Source organism: Anolis carolinensis, chromosome 3 (assembly GCF_035594765.1).
Source record: "Anolis carolinensis isolate JA03-04 chromosome 3, rAnoCar3.1.pri, whole genome shotgun sequence".
NCBI lineage: Eukaryota > Metazoa > Chordata > Lepidosauria > Squamata > Dactyloidae > Anolis > Anolis carolinensis.
The window spans coordinates 199,180,639-199,205,570 of record NC_085843.1 but is presented as its reverse complement, the minus strand read 5'-3'; the positions used below and the strand labels follow the sequence as shown (position 1 = coordinate 199,205,570).

General features: G+C 40.6%; 1 protein-coding gene across 2 annotated transcripts in view; it reads right to left on the bottom strand.

Annotated features, from left to right (window-relative positions):
* Positions 1-9,057: 9,057 nt before the first annotated feature.
* The window catches only part of mki67 (marker of proliferation Ki-67), a 49,375-nt gene continuing 33,500 nt past the window's right edge, over positions 9,058-24,932 (bottom strand). For both annotated transcript variants that reach the window (XM_008106686.3, XM_003218573.4), the window contains 6 exons: positions 22,291-23,372; positions 21,835-21,904; positions 15,837-17,068; positions 15,023-15,092; positions 10,117-12,912; positions 9,058-9,646 (listed from right to left, as the gene is read on the bottom strand). In XM_008106686.3, the coding sequence (XP_008104893.2) occupies positions 9,525-9,646; positions 10,117-12,912; positions 15,023-15,092; positions 15,837-17,068; positions 21,835-21,904; positions 22,291-23,372 (5,372 nt within the window). In that variant the 3' untranslated portion in view covers positions 9,058-9,524. The remainder of the gene's footprint in view (positions 9,647-10,116; positions 12,913-15,022; positions 15,093-15,836; positions 17,069-21,834; positions 21,905-22,290; positions 23,373-24,932) is intronic.

Here is a 24,932-nt window from a genome sequence, read left to right as displayed (position 1 = left end):
GTTTGCTTTCTGCTGCCCTGGAGACTAGGACGTGGAACAACGGCTTTAAACTAAAGGAAAGGAGATTCCACCTGAACATTAGGAAAAACTTCCTCACTGTGAGAGCTGTTCAGCAGTGGAACTCTCTGCTTCAGAGAGTGTTAGATGCTCATTCTTCGGAGGCTTTTAAGCAGAAGCTGGATGGCCATCTGTTGGGGGTGTTTTGAATGAGATTTTCCTGCTTCTTAGCAGGGGGTTGGACTGGATAGCCCATGAAATCTCTTCCAACTCTATGATTGTATGACTCTATGATTCTATGGTGGCCTATCCTTAGCCATGCCCTCTCTTTTTTTCTCAGAAATTGACAGGAATTCAAATCTGATCTTGTCCTGGGCCGAATGCTATTCAACATATTTATCAATGACTTGAACGATGGAAAAGAAAGCACGCTTAAGTTTGCAGAAGACCCCAAATCGGGAGGACAGTATCACAATCCAAAATGACTTTAACAGATGGGCCAAAATGAATTTCAACAGGGAGAAATGCATAGTACACTTACAATAAAAATGAAACACACAGATATAGGGTGGGTGATACCTGTCTTGAAAATGAAATAACTGCAAAGGACCTAGGAGTCTTAGTAGACCACAAACTGAAGATGAGTCAATAGTGTGATACGGCAGCTAAAAATTACAATTCAAGGCTGCATCAAGAGTAAATGTTTCAATCTCCTCCAGAAAGCAAGGATGTCAATTTCCTAACATAAACATGAAGATTCCAGATGGTAATCATGCTCAAATGCTCTATTTTGGGTCTTTTGCAATAAACTGGGGGAAAGATTTCCAGTGTAGCTCATGCACAAATACAAATGTTGTTGCAAGAGGCCGCTGAAACTGTTTAGCCATTGCATTTCTCATTTGCATAAACAGCTCACATATATTTAAATTGACCTTTTCTCACATTCATCTGAATACACAAGCAGTTGCTTCTTCTCCCATTTTTGGGTTATTTCAAAGATGTTTTGCTCTCCAACTTTTAATCATAACACGTGAAGATTTAGATGTCTGGGCAGAGCAGAAGAAAGTTCTATACTTTAAAAGGTATCTTTAGAAAAATGTAGCAAAAATAAATAAAATGAAAAGATAAACTTACAAATTCTATATCTATATAACCTACACCAAGGATTCTACTTGAAAAGTTACAAGGGAAGCCACTTCTTATTTGCATTCCTTGGTTTGATATTTCCCCACTCTCTTTGTAAACATTATCAGACTAAGAGCTCTTCCACACAGCCATATAACCAAGAACATCAAGGCAGATAATACACAATATCTGTTTTGAACTAGGTTTTCTGAGTCCACACTGTCATATAATCCAGTTCAATGTGGATTTTATACAGCTGTGTGGAAGGGGCCTAGGATCTCCCTACCTGTCGCTGAATCATAATCAACGGCCAGTATCATCGGTGTTTAATACTGAATTTTGGGATGGCCAGGAGGAGCAATCCACTACAACTAGGTTTTACTCTTGTGCTCCAACTGAAATGACAGGATCTAAGATTCTTTTTCAGTTAAGCCACTAAGCCTCCCACTTCTCCAACAGTTCTTTTCTTTTTTTTCTTTTCTTTTTTTTTTTTAAAACATCTTTATTGAATCTTTTATGTACATAATGGTAAGATAAAAAGATAGGGATTCAGGGATGAGGTGGAGGATTATAAACATGACCAGAAAGGAAAGAGAAAAAAGGATTTTTTTTTTAAAAAAAAAAAAACCTCCTGCATAACCCATTACATATTTACATTCATATATAAACCAAATTAGCTAAGGAAATTTAGAAGTTAAGGTTAGGGTACCAGTAGAAAGTCCATTGTGGTTTTTTATTGTTTCATTTTATTTTCCTCTCTTTTCTGTCCCCTTTTCTCCTTTTAGCTGCCATGGAAATGCTCTCCTAGTTCTTATTTTGGTTTGATTGTCAACTCCATGTTTTCTTTTCTCATGTAATCACATTATGATGGCATGCCGGGGGTTAAAGGAAAACTATATGTCTGGCTACCCGGTGGCTATCGATATACCCTCTGGTGTACTTCAGTTCTTTAAAAAAAAGACTCTTGAGACTTGATAAAGTTAACCAAATAAGTTTATTGAAACAAAGGCAAAATTAACTTGAGTCAGGATTCTTGAAAGGCGGATCAAAATAATATACTTCGCAGAGTCAATTCAGCTCCTTCGTTGTCTGAGGAGCTGGCTTTGATGAAGCAAGCGAGGTGGAAACTAGATTGTGGTGAAAAACTTGGAGTGTCACCGACCGAACACGGGCTAGAGCATCTATTAAGGCCTACTCCTCAGCTTTGCGAGCAGCCAGGAAAACTTTCTCTGCAACAAGCAGAACAGCTGAGTTGTTTCAGGTTGTCCGGGAGCTCCTTCACTCTCACGGGGGAGGGGGGGAGCCCCCTGATATCCCGGACACTCAATGCAACGAGTTTGTGCATCATTTTGCAGATAAAATCATTCGATTATGCTCCGACTTGGACACCAACTTTAATACAGTTCCTGAGGAGGTACCTGGAGCATCTGTCAGTCCAACTTTGATGGATTCATTTCAACTTGTTTGGTCTGATGATGTGGACAAGATCCTTGAAGCCATGAGGCCAACCACATGTGCTGTAGACCCTTGTCCTGCCTGACTTATAAAACTTGCCAGGGGGAGGGGTGTTGGTCGATTGGTTTCTGAGGATTATTAATGCCTCACTGGAACAAGGGCAATTTTCATCAAGCCTGAAACAGGCAATTATTAGACCTATTTTTTAAAAAGTGTCCCTTGATTCATCTATACCAGGGGTCCTCAAACTTTTAAAGCAGAGGGCCGGTCCACAATTCTTCAGACTGTTGAGGGGCCGAATTATCATTTGAATAAAATTACGAACAAATTCCTATGCACACTGCATATGTGTTATTTGTGGTGCAATACAACAATAACAATGAAAGAACAATACAATATTTAAAAATGAAAACAATTTTAACCAACATAAACCTATCAGGATTTCAATGGAAAGTGTGGGCCTGCTACTGGCCAATGAGATAGTGAAGTTAATTATGATTGTTGTTGTTGTTGTGTGCCTTCAAGTCATTTCAGACTCTGGGCGAGCCTAAGTCTAAAATTATTTATTTATTTATTTACTACCTTTATTTACTACTTTTATATCCCACCCTTCTCACCCCAAAGGGGACTCAGAGCAGCTGTATGTACATACAATATATTATATTATTAGCATAGCACAATATTAGCATTATATATTACTATATTGAACTATACCACTATACTGTAATATTACTGTATATGCAATATATAACATAATATTATTATATGGTATTACTATTAGTATGATATTGTATAACATTATAATATTTTTATCAATAATATATGTATATACAATATATTATATTATTAAAACTGATATAAAAATATTATATTATAAATCTAAGGGCGAGGGCCAGGTAAATGACCCTGGAGGGCCGCATCCGGCCCCCGGGCCTTAGTTTGGGGACCCCTGATCTATACACTCAAACTATCGAAAGATTTCAAAGCTCCCATTCCTAGGCAAGGTTCCGGAGCGAGTGGTTGCCTCTCAACTCCAAGGATTCTTGGATGATACCGATTATCTTGACCCATTCAATTCTGGCTTCAGGCCTGGTCACGGCACTGAGACAGCTTTGGTCGCCTTGGTGGATGACCTCTGCAGAGAACTTGACAGGGGGAGTGTGTCCCTGTTGGTTCTCTTGGACATCTCAGTGGCTTTCGATACCATTGACCATGGTATCCTTCTGGGGCAGCTCTATGGAATGGGGGTTGGTGGCACTGGTTTGTAGTGACTCCACTCTTTCCTGGAGGGCCGCACCCAGTTAGTGAAGCTGAGGGATACTTGCTCGGACCCCAGGTCTTTGACCTGTGGGGTCCTGCAAGGTTCTCTTCTTTCCCCCATGCTCTTTAACATCTACATGAAACTGCTGGGTGAGGTCATCCGGAGTTTTGGAGTTCGGTGCCATCTTATGCAGATGACACTCAACTCTATTACTCCTTTCCACCTACTTCCAATTGAAGCCCCTCGGGTCCTGGACCAGTGTCTGGCCACTGTGATTGGCTGGATGAGGGCCAACAAGTTAAAGCTTAATCCTGATAAGACAGAGGTCCTCCAGGTCAGTAATTCGACTGATCGGGGTATAAGGTGGCAACCTGTGCTTGACGGGATCGCACTCCCTCTGAAGACACAGGTCTGCAGTTTGGGGGTCCTCCTGGACTCATCACTGTCACTTGATGCTCAGGTGTCAGTGGTGGCCGGGAGGGCCTTTGCACAATTTAAGCTGGTGCGCCAACTTTGACCGTACCTCGAGAAGTCTAACTTGACCATGGTGGTCCATGCTGTACTTACCTCAAGGATGGATTACTGTAATACAATCTACATGGGACTGTCCTTGAAGACGGCCCGGAAACTGCAGTTGGTACAAAGGTCGGCAGCTAGATTACTAACTGGAGCTGCTTACAGGGAGCAGTCAACCCGTTTAAGCAGCTCTACTGGCTGCCGATAACATTCCGGGCCCAATTCAAGGTGCAGGTTATTACCTATAAAGCTCTAAACGGTTTGGGACCTGTTTGGGGGTGGCGACGGCTGACAGGGAGCTCTGGCGTGGACTGGTCCATGAGGTCATGAAATCGGAAACGATCGAGTGAATGAAGAAGAACGCTAGCAATATAAGGACATTGCTTACCTGTAATTGTACTTTGAGTGGTTCTCTGTGAATTCATGCAATTGAGTATTCTCATACATGAGCAGAGCACAGATCGGAATCTTGTAGAATCAGTAGGCAGAAAAGTTTTGGAGGTAACCTGCCCACCATTCCAAGGATATCTGAGGCCCAGTTGCTGCCATAACCCCTTGGTTCCTAGGCTGCAGCTGCAGTCCATTGTGAGAAAACTGCAGTAGTAGGACCCCTCTTGTGGGGAGGATGAGTTGGTTTGTGTGAATTCACAGAGGACCATTAGAAGAAATATAGTTACAAGTAAGTAACCTGTCCTTTGTGGTCTCTGTGCGTCACGCCATTGGATGACTAGCAAGTAAAGGTCATTGGAGGTGGGAATAATGACATAACAAACTATGCCTTTGGTAGAAATCAACAAAGGCTTATTTACTCTGAATGATGTACCCAGTAGACTTGTACTTGCTATAGATTACAGGTCAGTGCAATACTACACTAAAATAAGGTTGCATCTACACTATAGAATTAGTGCAGTTTGACACTTTAACTTCCGTAGCTCAATGCTATGGAATCCTAGTTGTAATTTTACAAGGTCTTTAGTCATCTCTAAAGAATGCTGCTTTCTCACCAAACTACAAATCCCAGGAGTCCATTGCAAAAGACCCAGCAAGCTGAATTGGATTTATTTGGGGGGATGCCACTATTAAAACAAACAAAAACCCTTGTTTTAACCTTGGTTGGGAATTAGGGGCAAAGTCTACTTCACTATGAACTGGAATACATATCTTTGTTGCTACCATGATTTTGATATGTTGTATTTGTGTGCAGTTTAAACTGGTGTTTTATATTGATTTTATTGTTGGGTTATACGAAGTTGTTCAGTGTCCTGGGGTCATATTTGAATACGCACAAATCCTCTGTAGCCATCCATCCTTTCTGCGTCACTGCACTTTAAAGACCTCCTGCAACTTCTGGATGTTAAGATTCTCAGAGATATGATCCTTTCTTTGTAACTTGGGGACTTCCTATATATATTTCTAACTGATGTGGTTTAAATGGTTGATGTATTTCATAGAATCATAGAATCGTAGAGTTGGAAGAGACCTCATGGGCCATCCAGTCCAACCTTCTGCCAAGAAGCAGGAAATCGCATTCAAAGCACATTTTGTTAGTTTCGGCTCATCTCTCTAGTCTGTCAAGATCGTTTTGAATTCTGCTCCTTTCTTCTGGAGTGTTGGCTATCCCTCCCAGTTTGGTGTCGTCTGCAAACTTGATGATCGTGCCTTCTAACCCTTAGTCTAAGTCATTAATAAAGATTTTTTAACTGATGGCATGCATTTTAAATGGTGTACATTTTGGACTGATGGCTTATGTATTAAACAGTTAATGTTTTGTGCGGATAACTTGTTTTAAAAGTTTATATGTGGTCTGTCCCAAAAGAAATATTAAATGTTTTTGCAGTGCAGAAAGGCCAGGAAAGGAAAGGCAAGTGGAGGGGAAATCCAGGCCAGCTTAACCTTCCGCAGTTGAGTCCACGCTTTGTAGCAATCTTGGTTTCTGCATCTTGTGAAAATGCAAAGGGGTCTGGAGCAGCAGCCTTCAACTTCAAGAACGGAGAGCAATGTGGCTCAGTTATCAGGATTTTTTGGGGGTATATTATCTTAATAGAAGGATTTTGATCACTCATTGACATTTTTAGAGCTTACATTTTTCAACCTTTCAAGGTAAAATAAGCAAATAATGCTCCTTTATGGAAAAATTGTTATTAAAAGGAATGGAAGCAATGGAACTCATTTTCCTTTGACTCTGCAAACTCTTGCATGGAAGGTAAACTTAATTTTGTTACACTGTATTATAATCTTTGCTATTACTAAGCTCTATGTGCATTGTGAAAGATTAGTAGCTTATCTCCCAGTGTCCTTGTATTAGTTCCAGGTTCACATAATAATGGAAAATAATGCTTTTTAAGAATTGGCAGTAAAAGGAAACTCACATTTCATGTTTGGTTTTAAAATTTTCCCACAAATATTTAAGAAGAAAAACTTGAGATGTTTTGAATTAACTGAATGTTTAGTGGATGAGATATGATGGGCTGAAAAAAAGTGCAGGTCACATGTATTGCTATACATACCTGAATTTGATGAGCCATTCTCTTTTAGGCTCTGGAAAGAAGTGTCTGCATTACTTCTGGTTGGTCAGAAAATTGCCTTCAGCCCCCAAAAGACTTTGAAAAATACCCCGTCCCGACTACCTGAGAATTCAAGATGCTTTTTAAAACATCTATATAGCAAAATATAGGGTATTTCGGCAAAATGGACCAGGCTTGAAATCTCCGTAGCTCTAAAACTACGAACTGCCCATGAGTGGAATTCTTACTCCTTGAAAGGGTGAGACATAGTTTCAAATGATTACTGCTAGATGCCTTTCCTAACACACAAGCAGCCCCTAACATCAGCCATCCGCAAGGCTTAACATTCTCTATTTGCAGAATTTTTATATTTCTTTCTGGCTCAAGGCTGTTAAAACTTGATATCTCATTAAAATGTTCCTAGTTTTGTTTAGTTGTTGCATATTGGCATTTTGAATGATACTGCTTTGAAATGGGATCCATTCTAGAACACCCTTTTTATAATGGGATGTAACCATTTCAAATTATTGCGTATACTGCAGTCTTGACAGCGCAGCACTGTGATGCTATCAACTGTGTTTCATTTGTGGGAAGAGGAAGATTCTGTTAGCTCTTTTTCCAAATGCTTATCCCTAAAGGGGTCATAGGAGGGATGAGATTGGCAATAGCCTGGACTGAAAAGTATTGTTCAGGATGTATTGGGAGGAAGAATAGTAGGGTCTTTCACCTGCTGTCCCTGCAAAAAAACAGCTTGAAACAGAGGGGTTGATAACACTGGATAGCTTGAGGAAATTGGAATTTATAGTTTGTGTGCCTGTGGGAATAGAGAATATTAACAATAATTGTACTTGTTACCTCTCCTAACAGCTCAAAACATATGAACATAAAATACATACAATAAAATACATAGATAAAAACAATAAAAAACACACAAACAATGGGTACAAAAACCAACATATAGAAGCAATAGAATGCAGATTCAAAACTAGTGATTCAAAGTTGAATGGTAGGCCTGCCAGAAGAGATGGGCCTTTGAGTCTCATGACCTCTTTTCATACTGGCTATCAGAATCGCGACACATTGTGGCAAATCCGGTGACTACTGTTGGAGGATATGGGGAACCCATCACCCCATGCCCCTCATCACCCAGTTTACCAACCGAGCAATCCCATGGGGGGGTGGAGGGGGAAGCATTGACTTTCCAGCTTCCGGCCCCATTGATCCAAGGCAAAGTGAGAAGCATCTGTGTTGCTGCAGTGGTAGCATGCTTTCCTTGAAGCATAGAGCCCCATCAGAAGTAGTACTGCATTGTGTAATGCGAGCCGGCAAGGAAAAGCATGGTGCTGATTCTTCCCCATCTGATGAGGTAACTGAATTCCAACAGTTCATTTAGCCATCAGATATCTTCCGGCAGGTCATTTCAGTTGTGGGGCAGCCAATGAAAAGGCCCTGTGAGAGTTGTCAGTTGGCTTCCGGCTAGCAGGGAGAATGCATCTCTAAGAGGGCATCAGTGTTCTAAGGGGCAGATTATGTGGGAGAAAGCAGAATGCATGGGAGCAGCGGTTCCCAAACTGTGCTCTGCAAAGCCCTTGGGGCTCCATGAAAGGCACTCAGAGCCACTTCATTTTGGCCTTTGGCTTCTCTTCCTTCCCGTCCGGCTGGTCCTGGATCAGGAGGGGGCCGTTGCTGCTGCTGAGGACGGGGAAGGACCTGCCTCGACCACCACCAAGGGACCCTGCCACACATGCAGCTGCCCCCCCCCCCCCCCGGGACCCCGACATATGTGCCACTCCACTGCCGAGGGACCCTGAAGCACTGCCTCCAGGTCAGCAGAGCCTTGGCTTTTCTCTCTTAAGTAAGATGGAGAAGTTACTTTTAAAATGCAAAATGCTACATCCTAATACATGTATTATTTGAACAGAAATCTATATATGAAGGTAGCGCTAAAATAGGAAATGATGCCTATGCATAAAAACTTGGTGCCTTGAAGGAGAAATACCAGTAAGTCCTCATCCTGGTACCCTCAATGATTACTATATTGAAGTGTACAGATTACTACATATTGATATGTTAGCTATGCTAAGCGTTGCTCCAATGCCTCTTTTATTGCATTAATATGTTGCTCTTGATTGCCAAGAACAGACTAATTTATGTCATAGTGAGTCATCTTAAGTTGGAATTAAAACACATCAAGAGATGCAAAATTAATATATGCTTTAATATCAAAATGTACATATACAACAACAATACAATCTTTTCAGTAAAAACAGATCAGAGCTGTTAAAATGCAGTTCTCAAATCACTGCATTTTTAAGTGAGAAATCCTACAAAATACAGAACTTTATCATAATGAAGAATAAGCTAAAGAAATTCGTCAAAAGTATTTAACAGCAAAGCATTCCATATATTTTAAAATTCAGAGATATATTGTTAGCTTAATGGAGGAGGGAGGGAGGGAATGAGTACCTAGTGCCAACAATTCCAATAATCATTTTCTATAAAGCACCTGAGATGGATAAAACAGAAACAAGAATGTGTATCAAGAATGAATAAGCTAAAGAACATGGTCCAAACAAAGCATTTACTTAAGTTCCTTGAATTTTAAAATCTTAAGACATATCCATTTGCTTAATGAAAGGAAGGGGTAGGAGGTAGGGTATTAATATTTACAATAATCTTTTTCTTGTTCTGCTTCCTCTTGTTCTGCCTTCTGTTTCTGAAGGATCAGTCACAGCTGTACTATCTTTTGTTTTTCTTCCTTTTTTCAATGTTGTATTTTCAGTCTTTTCTATTTTTCAATCAAAATAAAAATTGTATAAAATTAATCATTTTCACATTATTTTTGCAACAGAGCATTAGACAATAGAGTATTCTCATTATCCTTCTCTATAAAATAGAGTATCCTCATTATTCTCTATAAATGGTAAGTGCAAGTATCTAGATATGAATGCCTTTCAAATCCCACATAATACAAATGTTATAAATTATACAAATATCAGTATCATAATTTAACACTGAAAGTTCTAATGAACAAAGAGCTAAGAAATATTTTTGAACTAAGTTCAAGTGTAGTGAATAATTTCAAGTATGAGACTTTTAGTAATTTTGAAAAGAACCAGAAACTTTAAAAAAACTTAACTCTTTAAAGCATGGATGGGCAATTGGATGCCTTTCACAAACTTCCTTAAGTTGGGGGCACTTTTGTAAATGTGAAATGCACTAGGTTGCCTATCCTACCTCTAAAGAATGGCTACATACCTTTCTTAGATTTTGTTGATCTCCTTTCTGCAACGAAACCTTCAGAAACGTCCAAAATAGTAGTGCTAGTTTCTGAAACATTCTTAACTTCTTTTCTTCTGCCCATTCTGAGTGGATTCTTCTTTGCTACCTGAGGTAACAATTCAGAACTGTTATCTTGATCATTTTGAGAAGTGTTTATTTGATCAGTATCTTTTTGCAATATTTTTCCCTTATGAAATGTTTGGCCCCTCCTACATGATGGAACTTTCTTACTGAAAGCAATATTGTCCAGAACTTCCTGTTGATCTTCAGAAGCAGCACAACTTACAGTTATTCCAGCTTTTTCCTTTAGAGAAGCACAAACTTCTGGTTCAAATGTAACTTTTTTCCTGCCTCTTCTGCACTGTTTCTCATTTACCAAAGTTTTCTTTTCCAAATCCTTTTCTTGAAAAACCTCTTCCGTAGATTTGTTTCTTCTGAGAGATGTGGTACATCCCACTATTTCATTTTTTCTATCACTTTTTGTTCGTTTATTTTTCCCAACACTTTCAGTAAATGTGCTTGGATTTTCACTGGCTGTTCTATCTTTCTCTGAAGATGATGGCAGAGTGATGCTGACTTTGAGAGAAGGCAGTAGTTCATTAGAAGCAAGAACATTCTGTTTCCCCCTCTTCCTCTTTGATTGGTTCTTTTGTTCAAAACCAGTTTCTAAATGCACGGGTTTATCTTTACCCAATCCAGTATTTTCACTATTTCCCAGTTCGGAATTATTTACTGTTGACGTTTCATGAAGAACTAGTTGTTTCCTTCTTCCCCTTTTGGATAACTTTTCTTCTGGCAAATCTTTACATATTTTTTTCTCTTTGTCTTTATCAAGCAATATAGGAGCTGAGTTGGTTGCATTTATGTCATCAACTTTTCTTCTTCTGCCTCTATGTGATAGAGTCCCACTATCTACAGTAGCTGTAGTTTCCGAAATGCCACTTCCTTGTTCTATTGCAGTTTTACTTTTGATTGATGGAGACAAAATTAAGCTATTATCTTCAAGGGGAGGCAACAATGACACAGAGGCAATCTTCCTTCCTCTTCCTCTTTTTGTTTCACTCTTTTTTGTAGAGTGAACATTTTTGGCAACTGTATTTTCATCTTTTATAACAGCCGCCGCTTTCATCTCACATTCTGCCAGTGTTTTTTGATCAATTACTTTTTTCTTGCCTCTCTTTGGTGGATCCTCTTTTGGTATTTTAAATCTTTCGGATGGGCTGTGCTCCGTGGGAGCCTCTACATTTTCCATGGGCATCCCTTGGGTTCCATAGGCATTTGCATCATTTTGTGTTTGTTTCAATGAACATTCTCTTCTGGCAGAAATGAAGCTATCTGTTTTGTGACTTTCTTCAGCAGAAGCAGTCTCTTCCCTTAGCACAATTTTTTTCGCTCTGCCCCGTTTTGGCCGATTATCACCTATACTTCCAGCTAAATTATGTTCTTTTTCAGCTGTCTCTTTGCTGACCTCTTCTGTGCAAGTTTTCCTGGCAAAACACTCTTTCACTTCTGCTTGCCTTCTTGGTGGAATGTTATCTTTAAAAGTCTGAACAGTTTTACTGGAGATGTTTTCAAGAGATGTTTCATTTTGAATTTGTTCCAAGCATTTGTATTTGTTGCAAACATTTCTTGGTGGATTCCTTCTTGCCACCTTTTGCCTTCTTGCTGGATGTTCCTGAATGCTTTCCAATGGGAGCTTCTGAGTTTCATTGGACCTTTCTTCTGCTTGAATTTCTTGCACATTTTTTCCATGGGAAAACCCAGAACTAACTACTATGGGGTCTTCTTTTGTAAGATTACTGCTTTCAAAAGACAACTGTATACCTTTCTTGTCTTTGTCTCTACAAGTCTCAAATGTGTGCTTCCCTTCTGAAGGGGAAAAGCAAAGTTGTTGTGATACCACAGAAGACTTGCATTTGCTCCTTCGTGATGTTTTCTCTTTTGCAGAAGTCGACCTTTTAGAAAATGCACTCCTTTCTTCTTCAGGAATACCTTCATTATCTCCAAGAACACATTTGTCTTCCAGAGACATAGAATTATTTTTCTCAAGTAGGAAATGAACTTTTTTCCCCTTTCCCTTAATTGCATTTTCCTTGAATTCTTCTGTATTATTTTCCAAAGCTTCAGTTTTATATAGTTCAGATGCCGCATAATTGGTATTTCCACTTTTATTTTCAGTAATAGCTGTGTTTAATATTTCATTTTCTGTTTTTAATGGGGTGGCCTTTCTTCTTGTATATCTGAGGCATATCTTGTTTCCAATGCTTTCCATCTTTGAAGGTTCAATTTCTTTAATTTGTATATTGCAATCTGTCTCAATTGAAAGTTTGCTAGATTCGGGAATACTCTGCTGAACACTGTTATTGTTTTTTTCATATCTGTCTGATTTTGCTGTTTTTGAGTTCCTTGTAAGCTTCTGTATCTTCCCTTTTTGTTTCAGTGCTGTGCTGGACTCAACATACGTTCGTTTCCTAGTTCTTCTACCTGAAACCAATGGTTCTGCCATTTCTTTATCTGTGGAACCAAGATTTAAGGCTGGTTTTTTTAAAAAAATGATTTTGTCTGCCTTTGGAGACTTGGTACCATCTTCCTGGCAGATTTTTGGTATGCATTCCATTTCTGTAGCCTCTGTTTTTAATTCATTCAGTAGGTTGTCTTTGGGTTTTAAATCACATGTATGTTCTTCACTTTCTGTTGTAAAAGGAAATTTTATTTCAGTCAAATCTTCCAGATTCGGTCCTTTCCTTTCATCAAGTTCATTTTCCAAAGAGTCTAAAATAGAACATGATTCAAGATTAATTTCATATAGCTATCAAGGAAAGGCACATCATAAAAGTACCTTTATTATTCAAAAAGTTTTGAGAGGTAAGAAATATTTGTGTGCGTGTGTAATTATCACAATTATTTACAACAGTTACTGATGGCAAACAATTCTATTTTACAGTACAGATTGAGTTTCCCTTATCCAAAATGCCTGGCACCAGAAATGTTTTAGAATCCCTTGCTTGCACTGGAGAAGACTCCTTAGGTATTCCACAGGTTTTAAACAGGACAAGGTGGTAGTGGGTTTCTTATAGCAATATAATTCTTATACATTTTTATAAATATAAATGGATATCTAGATCACCATGCTAGCTATACAAACTTAGGTAGCATGTTCTATTGATATTAGCAGAGCTGATTGTCAACCTGCAGTTTTGAAAAAGTTCCTATTCTAGGCTCTCACACGACATACATATTCAGAATTGCATTGTGGTTGTTATTCATTGTTTCTTGTAAAGAAAATTCCTCAAAACAAATTTCATCCAGATAGAGACAAGATAAAATTATATTGAAAGAAAAAACAAACAAAACAATACAAGTCTCCAATTGATTCTGCAAATGGATAAAATACAGATTAATCAGCATGTTATAATCCAGCCAAGCACTCCTCAATGAAATAAATGAGCCTTAAAATGTTTAAGAGCTAGATTTCTATTTGTTCTTTGTCCCTAGGGATCACAATTTTAGTCGAATACTTTATTTCTCATGCATTCAATTTGAACAGGCATTCAAATTATATTAGCAATTACTAAACAACTGGTAGATTAACATCAGGCCTTGGGTGTTCAAACTGCTATCTACACTGAAGCCTTACACTTATTTAACACAGTCCAACCTATCTATCTATCTTGGTTTTTAGGTCTGTTCCTGCAGTTATTTGAGGGACTCAGACAATTGTATGAGATCAAATTGGCTCTAGCTTCTTAGATATGGTTTTTTCTATAGGTGAGCAGATGAAGACTGGTATATGGCATATGTTCTGTATCTGAAAAAAGAGCTTTTAGAGGCAAACTGAGGTCTAATAAACCTAGAGGGCTAACATTTTTGGTACCAAAACGTGTATTCACCACTGAACACCATCATGCTGCAAAGATTAGACATATACAGTGTTCCCTCCCTACTTTGCGGTTTTTTTTCTGAGAAGTGTGCATGCGCACAAGGTGCCAGTTTCCCTTTTGCGCATGCGCCCTCTCTCTCGTCGGCATACAGCCGGGCCACTCTGGATGCTGATGAGAGGGAGGCGCATGCACAAAAGGGAAACTGGCAGGCACCGAAGAGCAAGAAGTGCAGGAAGACGGCTTGCAAAGGAGAAAAAAACCATTTAACTAATAATATAATGCGTAAATATTGAAATAAATATATTGCCCCTCCTTCACAGAATTTAATTTATTGCGGGTGATCCTGGAACATAACCCCCGCGATAAGTGAGGGAACACTATATAGAAGTTTCACTACATCCTACCAAAACAAGAGCAACAATGAACAAGCAGGAATTGTTCATCCTCAATAGAAGATGCTTCTACAAAGCTGTCTTCCCTATCAACATAGATCAATAGTTCCCAACCTGTGGACTGCAGTCCACTTGTGGGCTGTGAGACCAAAAATAAGGTCCGCAATTCTAGATGATCAAATATGGTTTTCTGTGAAGGAGCAGACAGCATATGTTCTATATTAGAAACTAGAGTTGATGCGGTCTAGCTAATGAAATTTTCTGAATCAGCACCCCAAATAACCAAACCAAATCTAAAGTTTACCAAAAAGGATTTGTAACTCTTTAGGTACTAATGTTGAAGAGTGGTCAATGATGAGGGTCCCCAGTCAAGTGGTCCCTGGTTAAACTGATCCATGGTGAAAAAACAGTTGGAAACAGATGGGGGGAGCAATATGCCCTGTCCACTCCAGGGAAACCAATTAAATTGATACATTGTAGGTAGGTCCGTTAGAGAAATTTGAGATTTGAAACTGCTTTGAAAATGTCTACTTACAGTTCTTGTTACTTATTCTCCTTTGAAAAGGATACTGTAAATTAAACGTTTACTGAAATAGTATTTACACATACCAGAATTATTTCTGGAATTCATAGAAGGTCCATGATCTTCTTCCACATTTGCAGTTTCTAGTATTTCATCCTAAAAGGTAAGAGTAGCTCACATGAAAAAACTATAGGTCCATAATAATCTGTTATTACAGTATTATTATGCACAGGTTACAAAAAGCATAGCATGCTAAATTAGAAGATGCATCACACTCCCACCCCAGTTCTGTACTGAAATTACTGATGAGCTTTTAGAATAAAAACACCATGTCAACATTTTGACAACGGCAACAAAAACAAGTGTTTCTTTTTTTAAAAAAATCAGAGCAGAAAAACACTACTGTAAATTATTCAGTGTTTATTTTACAGTAAAAAAAAAAAAAGGTAAAGGTTTCCCCTGACGGTAAGTCCAGTCATGTCTGACTCTGGGGGTTGGTGCTCATCTCCATTTCTAAGTCGAAGAGCCGGCGTTGTCCGTAGACACCTCCAAGGTCATGTGGCCGGCATGACTGCATGGAGTGCCGTTACCTCCCCACCAGAGCGGTACCTATTGATCTACTCACATTGGCATGTTTTCGAACTACTAGGTTGGCAGGAGCTGGGGCTAACAACGGTCGCTCATGCCGCTCCCGGGGTTTGGACCCGGGACATTTCGGTCTGCAAGTTCAGCAGCTCAGCGCTTTAACGCACTTTGCCACCGGGGCTCCTTATTTTACAGTAACTGATCTGATAATTTCATAAAAGAGATATAGCTTCACTCATAACAAAAATATGGAGGCACTCACTTATGAATCACAAAAGTCATTAAATCAAATTTGTTCAAATACAGAGTACATACTTTATGTTCATCAGCAGCACTGAAAATGTCTTTGACACCTGTGTAATCTATTTCAGGACTTAATGAGCTCTGTTTAGGCTCAGTCATAAGCTTCGGTAACCCAAAGAAGTCATCAACTGGCAAAACCCTCTGCTTTGGAGTCTTGAATAATTGGCCAATGCCAACCAGATCTTGCATAACTTCGGGTCTTTGCTTTGGTGTCCTCAACCGTTTCTGAATTTCTTTCTCTAGTGGTGGCACTTTTTCCTTGGGTATCTCATCAGCTTGATTTTCCATAGGCTGAATTGTATGTTCTTTCTTTGAGCTTCCTAGTAATGCTACTTCTGGAGTTTTGGTCAACTTGGAACATACAATATCATCTGCTACAAGACTCAGGTTTTCCTTGGATGTTCTCAACAGACTCTTGATGCCCAAAATCACCTTGGTGGGCTCTAGGTCTTGCATGGGAGTCCTCTTGACCCCTGAGAAAACTTCAACAGGCTCTGTTTTTTGTTCCGGTGTCTTCAAGAGCTTCTTGATCCCGGAGAGAGCCTCAACAGGTTCTGTTTTTTCCTTGGGTGTCCTCAAAATCCTCTTGATCCCCGAAAGAGCCTCAACAGGTTCTGTTTTCTGCTTGGGTGTCCTCAAGATCCTCTTAACCCCCGAGAGAGCCTCAACAGGTTCTGGTTTTTCCTTAGGTGTCCTCAAGATCCTCTTAACCCCCGAGAGAGCCTCAACAGGTTCTGGTTTTTCCTTAGGTGTCCTAAAGATCCTCTTGACCCCCGAGAGAGCTTCAACAGGTTCTGGTTTTTCCTTAGGTGTCCTAAAGATCCTCTTGACCCCCGAGAGAGCTTCAACAGGTTCTGGTTTGTCCTTGGGTGTCCTCAAGATCCTCTTAACCCCCATGAAAGCCTCAACAGGTTCTGGTTTTTCCTTAGGTGTTATAAAGATTCTCTTGACCCCTGAGATAACTTCAACAGGCTCTATTTTTTGCTTGGGTGTCCCAGTGATCTTCTTGACATCTGAGACTTCCTCCATGGTTTCTGATTTTTTTTCTGGATTTTTATTTTCCAATACTGGTGTTCTATTCTTCTTTACAGTAACATCCAATCTACTATTTGCTTCTCTGGAAGTTATTTGTAAATCATCTTGTCCAAGACATGTATCTTGAGACATTTCACTGGAGGATACAATATCTTGATTGCAAAGTCTTTGTTGATATGTTACGTTGAAAGGTGTCATTGATGCCTCTCCTATAAGAGAAAGGAAAAGAGTAATAATTTGACATATCAGATGAAAATAAGGTTTTTGCTTATTGCTTGTTATCTATCAATTTGCACCACCTAAAACAAATAAGGTATTGAATCAGACAAAATCTTTTTCCGTCTGCTAGGCCACGATTTGCTCCCCGAAACAGCTCTGCAGCAACAGCCCAACAAAAGTTTCACTACAGTGCTGTATAACTTCATGTGATTTGTTGCTGCTGATCATTTGGTCACGTTAAGGTAAAATCTTTAACCTTCTGCTAAGACATGATTTACTCCCCGAGACAGCTCTACAGCAACTCCTCACATGCAATTTTACCACGGTAATGTACAACTTTATGTGATCTGTGGCTGTCAGTTGACCATTCGGTCACTTCTGCGTCTGGCCAGAGCATGGATTGAACAGTATTACCATACTGCTTAATTTCATGTGATTTATGGCTGGTGGCCATGGAGACATTGCTCCCTGAGAAATACCACCAACCAATCATACAGTGGTCTTCTGCATGACATCAATTCAGTCCTTGAGATACCTGTCCTCACTTTCCCTCTTTCACGGGTATCAGTACTATCATAGTATTATAAAATTTTATGGGATTTGCAGCAACAAGGCCTGTCAGACTCCCAAAGCGGAAAATGATAAGGCAGGAATTAGCTAGTTAAGGGAGAGAGAATGAGGTAGTATGTTGACATCTTGAATGAACTGCCCTATCACTGAGGCTATGGGGCATTTGAGTTGAGCACACGCTTATATATTAATCATATATTATATATTATATGTAAATAAATAAATAATGTAGTAAATAAGTACATGTAGTAAATAAATAAATAATAAATAGGAAACATTTCCGTGAAGCACATGCAGGATACATTGGTGTCAAAATCAATCTATGAATAGTTGGTGTCGAAATCCATCTAGGAAACACTGGCATCAAAATCAATCTTGGGGAACCCCAGAACAGATAGATTGGCCTTCAGGAAGACCAGTTTCTCCACTGGACGCAAGGGGGGTCCAGCAAGCCCCGGTGATGGGTGACAACATCTCCTGCCAAGCCAAAAACCCTTTTGCTCTGCACACTGGTAGGAGAGCAGCTGAGAAACTAGCAGGAAACATTTGAGAGATTTGGCCACACATGGATCCGGGAACACCAGGCGGCCAATGGATTGCAGGTGATAGGCTCCGATGGCTCCTCGAAGTTACTGTTAATGGAACACTTGGCTGAGTCAATCTTGTGGGCTTGAGTGGCCAACGGCATTCCTACCTGTACCAGTATGGCAACAATCTCCTCAAAGAAACTGTCCCCATCGCTTCTGCTGTTAATGCTTTTGTGCCCTCCAATATCTTTCAGGTGACACCTCGGGGCGGTCGGACTCAGCACTGCCACTTGTGCTGGGGGTGACAGGCATAGCTGCTGGTGTAGCAACAGGGGAAATATTCCCCACCCTGAGGGTGTATACCTTGCTCACCAGGGTTACAAGCTGTACCTTCCATGCAGCAAAGTTTTTGAGGCAAACAGTGTCCTTTAGGCATGGATCAGATGGCTGCCAGCATATGGATCTTGCTGCTTAGCAGTGGCTCCATGCTTTTCTGGAGGGCAAAGGTTTCCTCACCACCTCATGGACTTGGAGGGTCAGTGGCCAAGCCAGGGAGTCAAGCATCCACCTGCCCCGAACATATCTAAGTGCCTCTTTAGTCCTAGGAGCCCCGGTGGCGAAGTGTGTTAAAGCACTGAGCTACTGAACTTGCAGACCGAAAGGTCCCAGGTTCAAATTCCGGGAGCAAAGTGAGCGCCCGCTGTTGCTCCAGCTTCTGCCAACCTAGCAGTTCAAAAACATGCAAATGTGAGTAGATTAATAGGTACCGCTCCAGCGGGAAGGTAACGGCGCTCCATGCAGTCATGCCAGCCACATGACCTTGGAGGTGTCTACAGACAACGCCGGCTCTTCGGCTTAGAAATGGAGATGAGCACCAACCCCCGAGTCAAACATGACTGGACTTAACGTATGGGGAATCCTTTACCTTTACCCCCAAGATGAGCAGGACCCCCTGGCTGAGAAGAGCTCTTGTGGCGGAAAGAGTTTCGGTGGCATCTTTAAAAGGCTTGAGAACATTGAACAGATTGGGAGTTGGTGTCCCACTCCTGCTTGCTTGGGACCTGCTTGGTCACTGGCGCAGCCACCATCAGGGAGACAATGTGGACCACCTTCTGCTGCTCCACCATGCGTTGCAGCATCTTGTAGTTCCAGTAGGTGGAAACGTCCTGCAACAGCTTGTGCTGTAGTAGCCCCTCCATGGTCTGCCTCTCACACAGCTGTTGCGCTGCCTTCCTTCTCTGGTGGAAATAGCTGCTATCTGGTGACAGCTCTCAATCAGCTGATTGATGTGGTTGGGGTTTTGTTCTTCAGGGCCCTTAAATCCATCTTTTACAGTGTTGTGGAGTAAGTGCGCCATGCAGCTAACGTTCATAAGGCCTGTGCTTTTCACTGCTTTTATCATATTTTTCCAGCATCGGTCACCATGAACCCCGTCTTCATGTCTTCTGCTCTGCACTGCATCCACTCCCTCATCATGTTTTCCAAGTAATGGCAGCTAATTTCTTCCTTATGGTCATTGTCTACCACTTCTATTCCAAGCAGAGTCCAGCAGTGCCCTGACTCTAGGCTTTCCTCCTCCCACCAATGTGCCATGAGAGGTAGGAATGGCCTCCTCTTAAGCTGGACCAAATGTCCAAAGTGAAATGGATGTGGCTTTCCTGGGAGCCCTGCAACAACTTCGCCACCTGTTCCTTGCAGTACACCTTGGGAGAAAGTGGTGTGCGTGGGGATCTTGTACTGCAAAAACACAAGTGGCATCAAGTGGCAGAAGCCTTTCCACTCCAACATACAGAAGGGCTGGTGATCGAGAGCCATAATCTCTCCTATACATTCGGTGATCTGCTTAACAGAGGGCAACATTTCCCTCTTTCTGATCCCGCCCATGGGCTGGCACCAAACTTGCAAGGTGGGCTGAGTCTCTCTCCCCCCCTTAGGTACAAGATGAAGTGAGAGTACTTTGGCTGCTGCTGCAGGTGCTGGTAGTTTCTCTCTCCCCCCCCCCCCCCCAAACGAAATTGTTGGGTGATATCGCCTCACGTGTATCCTCAACCCCGAGGTAGCCAGATGCCTCAAGTCTTTTCCCCTGCTGATGTCCCGCAGTGCCTGTAAACTGCCAGTGTGGCACTCTGAGCATGGACATGGTAAATGATCCCAGAGGTAGGAAGTAGGCCTTCCCATCACTGCGCCTTGGGACCTGGGTGTGGAGATGGTGCGGTGTCTGCAGGGGGCAGATGTTGGGTGTGGCCTCCTCTCACTGGCCCTTCCTGCTCACTGGCAGAGGGAGAATTGGGGGGGGGGGGGGGTATTTCTATGGCTTTCCAGTGTTTGATCTGTGCTAGCTACTAAAACAGATTAATTGCAACCAGGGCCAAATTTCAGCAGTTGAACTGGTGCCAGCATCACCATCTCCACCACCCAGAGTGGCATGTTTCTGCAGCTTGCTGGTTGCCATCTCGATAGCTACGGGCAGAAATAGGCCCGGAGGCCGAACAACCCAATCCGCTTCCCCCAGAACGCTTCATATTCAAAATGTTAGGGCCCCAAACAAAATCAGATGAAATGTAGAAGTGTTTTCTTTATTTCTTGTTCTCAAGGGGACACACCAAAGGCAAGCGACACAACGGAGTTGGAGCACTGAAATCTAGAACTGGATCTCAGCCCAGACTAGACATAATGTAGATCTGGCCCCAGATGTAGGGCCAAGGCCCTTCTCCCCAGGTGGAAATTATAGTATACTGTACTTGGGAATGTAACAAGAGGGAGTCAGAGCACTGAAATCTAGAACTGGACTTCAGCCCTACTTTTAGACTTCACCTCCCAGCTAGCAGACTTGCTTGACTGTACAGTTAGATGAGTCATACATCCAAATATTTCTGAGGACATCTGAGCAATGGCTTAAAGTGGTTCAAAATCTAAACGCCATGGAAGTGAGTGTACACATCAAATCTGTTCAGATGTGCTAGAGATCCGACGAAATTTACAATATCCAAGATCCGTTTCTGAAGCCCAACCCTATTTTGGCTTTTAGGCCTGTTCCTGCAGTTATTTGGGGGATTCAGACAATTGTATTAGACCGCATTGGCTCCAGTTTCTTAGATATAGCTATCATGATTTTCTATAGGTGAGCAGAGGAAGACTGGTATATAGCATGTGTTCTGTATCTGAAAAACTAGAGTTTTTAGGGGAAAACGGTGCAGATCTAATAAACCTAGAATGAGGGTTAACATTTCTGGGACCAAAATGTGTTCACCAGTGAATTATATTATGCTTCTCAAAAATAATAGCCCTAAGTCCTGTCCAGATTCTTATGGGTGGATGCAGAGATTAGATCCAATCATACTGCAAACATTAGACAGATATAGAAGTTTCACTACATCCTACCAGAACAAAAGGAACAATGAAAAAGCAGGAATTCAGTTCATCCTCAGTAGAAGATGGTCCAACAAAGCTGTTATCCATATCAACATAGATGGAGGGAGGAATATGCCCTGTCCACTCCAGGGAAACCAATTAAATTGATACATTGTAGGTAGGTCCATTGGAGAATTTTGAGGTCTAAAGCTCCTTTGAAAATGTCTACTTACAGTTCTTGTTACTTATTCTCCTCTGAAAAGCATATTGTAAATTAAACATTTTACTGAAATAGTATTTACACATACCAGAATTATTTCTGGAATTCATAGAAGGTCCATGATCTTCTTCCACACTTGCAGTTTCTAGTATTTCATCCTAAAAATTAATAGCACACATGAAAAAACTATAGGTCCATAAAATCTGTTATTATAGTATTACGCATAGGTTACAAAAAGTACAGCATTCTAAATTAGAAGGTGCATCACACTCCCACCCCAGTTCTGTACTGAAATTACTGATAAGCTTTTAGAATAAAAACCCCATGTCAACATTTTGACAATGGCAACAAAAACAAGTGTTTCTTTAAAAAAAAATCAGAGCAGAAAGACACTACTGTAAATTATTCAGTGTTTATCTACAGAAACTGATCTGATTAATTGCATAAATGAGATAAAGCTTCACTCATAACAAAAAATATGTAAGCCACTCACTTATGAATCACAAAAGTCATTGAATCAAATTTGTTCAAACAGGATACATACCTTATGTTCATGAGCAGCACTGAAAATGTCTTTGACACCTGTGTAATCTATTTCAGGACTTAATGAGCTCTGTTTAGGCTCAGCCATAAGCTTCGGTAACCCAAAGAAGTCATCAACTGGCAAAACCCTCTGCTTTGGAGTCTTGAATAATTGGCCAATGCCAACCAGATCTTGCATAACTTCAGGTCTTTGCTTTGGTGTCCTCAACTGTTTCTGAATTTCTTCCAAATCTTCTAGTGGTGGCACTTTTTCCTTGGGTACCTCATCAGCATGATTTTCCATAGGCTGGATTGTATGTTCTTTCTCAGAGCTTCCCGGTAATGCTACTTCCGGAGTTTTGGTCAACTTGGAACACACAATATCATCTGCTACAAGACTCAGGTTTTCCTTGGGTGTTCTCAACAGACTCCTGATGCCCGAAAACACCTTGGTGGGCTCTAGGTCTTGCATGGAAGTCCTCTTGACCCCTGAGAAAACTTCAACAGGTTCTGTTTTTTGTTCCGGTGTCTTCAGGAGCCTCTTGATCCCCGAGAGAGCCTCAACAGGTTCTGATTTTTCCTTGGGTGTCCTCAAGATCCTCTTGATCCCTGAGAGAGCCTCAACAGGTTCTGTTTTTTGCTCGGGTGTCCTCAAGATCCTCTTGACCCCAGAGAGAGCTTCAACAGGTTCTGGTTTGTCCTTGGGTGTCCTCAAGATCCTCTTAACCCCCGAGAGAGCTTCAACAGGTTCTGGTTTTTCCTTAGGTGTCCTCAAGATTCTCTTGACCCCTGAGAGAGCCTCAACAGTTTCTGCTTTTTGCTTGGGTGTCCCAATGATCTTCTTGACATCTGAAACTTCCTCCATGGTTTCTGATTTTATTTCTGGATTTTTATTTTCCAATGCTGGTGTTTCCTTTACAGATACTGGTAAGCTATTCTTCCTTACAGTAACTTCCAATCTAGTATTTGCTTCTCTGGGAGCAATTTGTAAATCATCTTGGCCAAGGCATGCATCTTGAGACTTTTCACTGAAGGGGGATACAATATCTTGATTGCAAAGTCTATGTTGATTTGTTACATTGAAAGCTTTCGTTGATGCCTCTCCTATGATAGAAAGGAAAAAAGTAATGATTTGACAAGTTTGAGATGGAAATAAGGTTTTTATTTACTGCTTTAATCTATCACTTTGTGTGCCACTACCTAAAAAAAATAATGTTTTGAATCAGCTGACATATGTGTGCACTTATCACCTCCTTGTACTGAACTCTCATCCCATCCAACAAAGCACTGGTTTTCACCAGCAAAAGAAGACAGTGCAGTATATGCATTTCTCTTACTAAATATCAACTACCAATAAGAAAATACTTCACTAAGCAGAATAGGTAGTGTCTTTCCTTGGCCTGTGTCCTGCTAAATGGCAGCTATGAAAATACATCATGTGTAAAAAAGGAACAATATTCCAGGAACAATATTTACAGATCTCATCCTTATTTCCCTGGGAAGCAGTCAAATCCACACCTTTTCCCACAAAATACCCCCCAAAAGTTTACACATTCAGGGGATAACAAATGAAGATCCTTATTTAAGAATGTTGCTAGGTTAAGCTTCTATGGAACAGGTTTTGTGTCTCAATAACAGAACCCAAAGGTTCTGCTCTAGGACTGATGTCCATTATCAAGAAGTTATAGTCAGGTCCAAATTAAATGAATAAAGGGGAGTCGTCAGCAGGACCTAATCTATCCTTAACTTAGAAATATTAGATTAGTGAGCCACACTAAACTAGTATACAGAGAATTGGTAACTGAAGCTTACATCTGCAGATGCCTCAAATCCTTTCACAAGGAAGCCTTTCTGAAGCTATCAGGAATGTTTGGTGATTTCAGCTGTGCTAACAGATTAAGAACAAACAAACATCTATAGCTGCTGTTCTTTGACTGGTCACCTATGCATTAACTACTGTACAGGGATTTTTTAAAGGATCAGGTAGCAACTGTGGTTGGGGGAGAGTTCAGATCCAAAATATTCAGCTTTAAAGTGTTCTACACAAATAGAAACCATGCATGACATGAATATACCACATCTGAATACTCGAACAAATTTCAAGATTTCAGGATGCAAAAAGAAAAAGAAAAATTTAATGGCAAGGACTACTTCTAGTTGGATCAATTTGTTTTCCAAACTCTCTCTCAGAAAAGTTCTGAAGCACAACAGGCTTAGACATCAGACACAAAACATGGTGTAGTCTTTGTGGGAGTTGCTTGAAAGGAGAAGCACTACTGAGGATAGGATACTACTTTTGATGCCCTTTTTACTTCCCAATTAAGACTAGGAATAGAGGAGACTAAAATACTGTAGTTTCATTCTGCAGAGTAATTAAGGGGTGGTCTTCCAATCAAAACAAGCCAAGATAGCATCAAGAAAAGTGTTATGTTTGATGGTTTCTGAATCATAAGTTTTATAATCCTAATTGACACAAACATGTACAAATATACAAGTCAAGAAATCAAACATCCATTTTCATTTCTTTCTGTCTGTAATTTTATTTCTTTTGCTTCAATGCCTCTGAGTCTCTTCTGTTCTGTAAGCTTCCTTGTTTTCTCTTCTGTCCTCAAAACATTTTCCTGTGCATTCTACTTTTTCTTCTTCCCCCTCCCATCTTGTCAA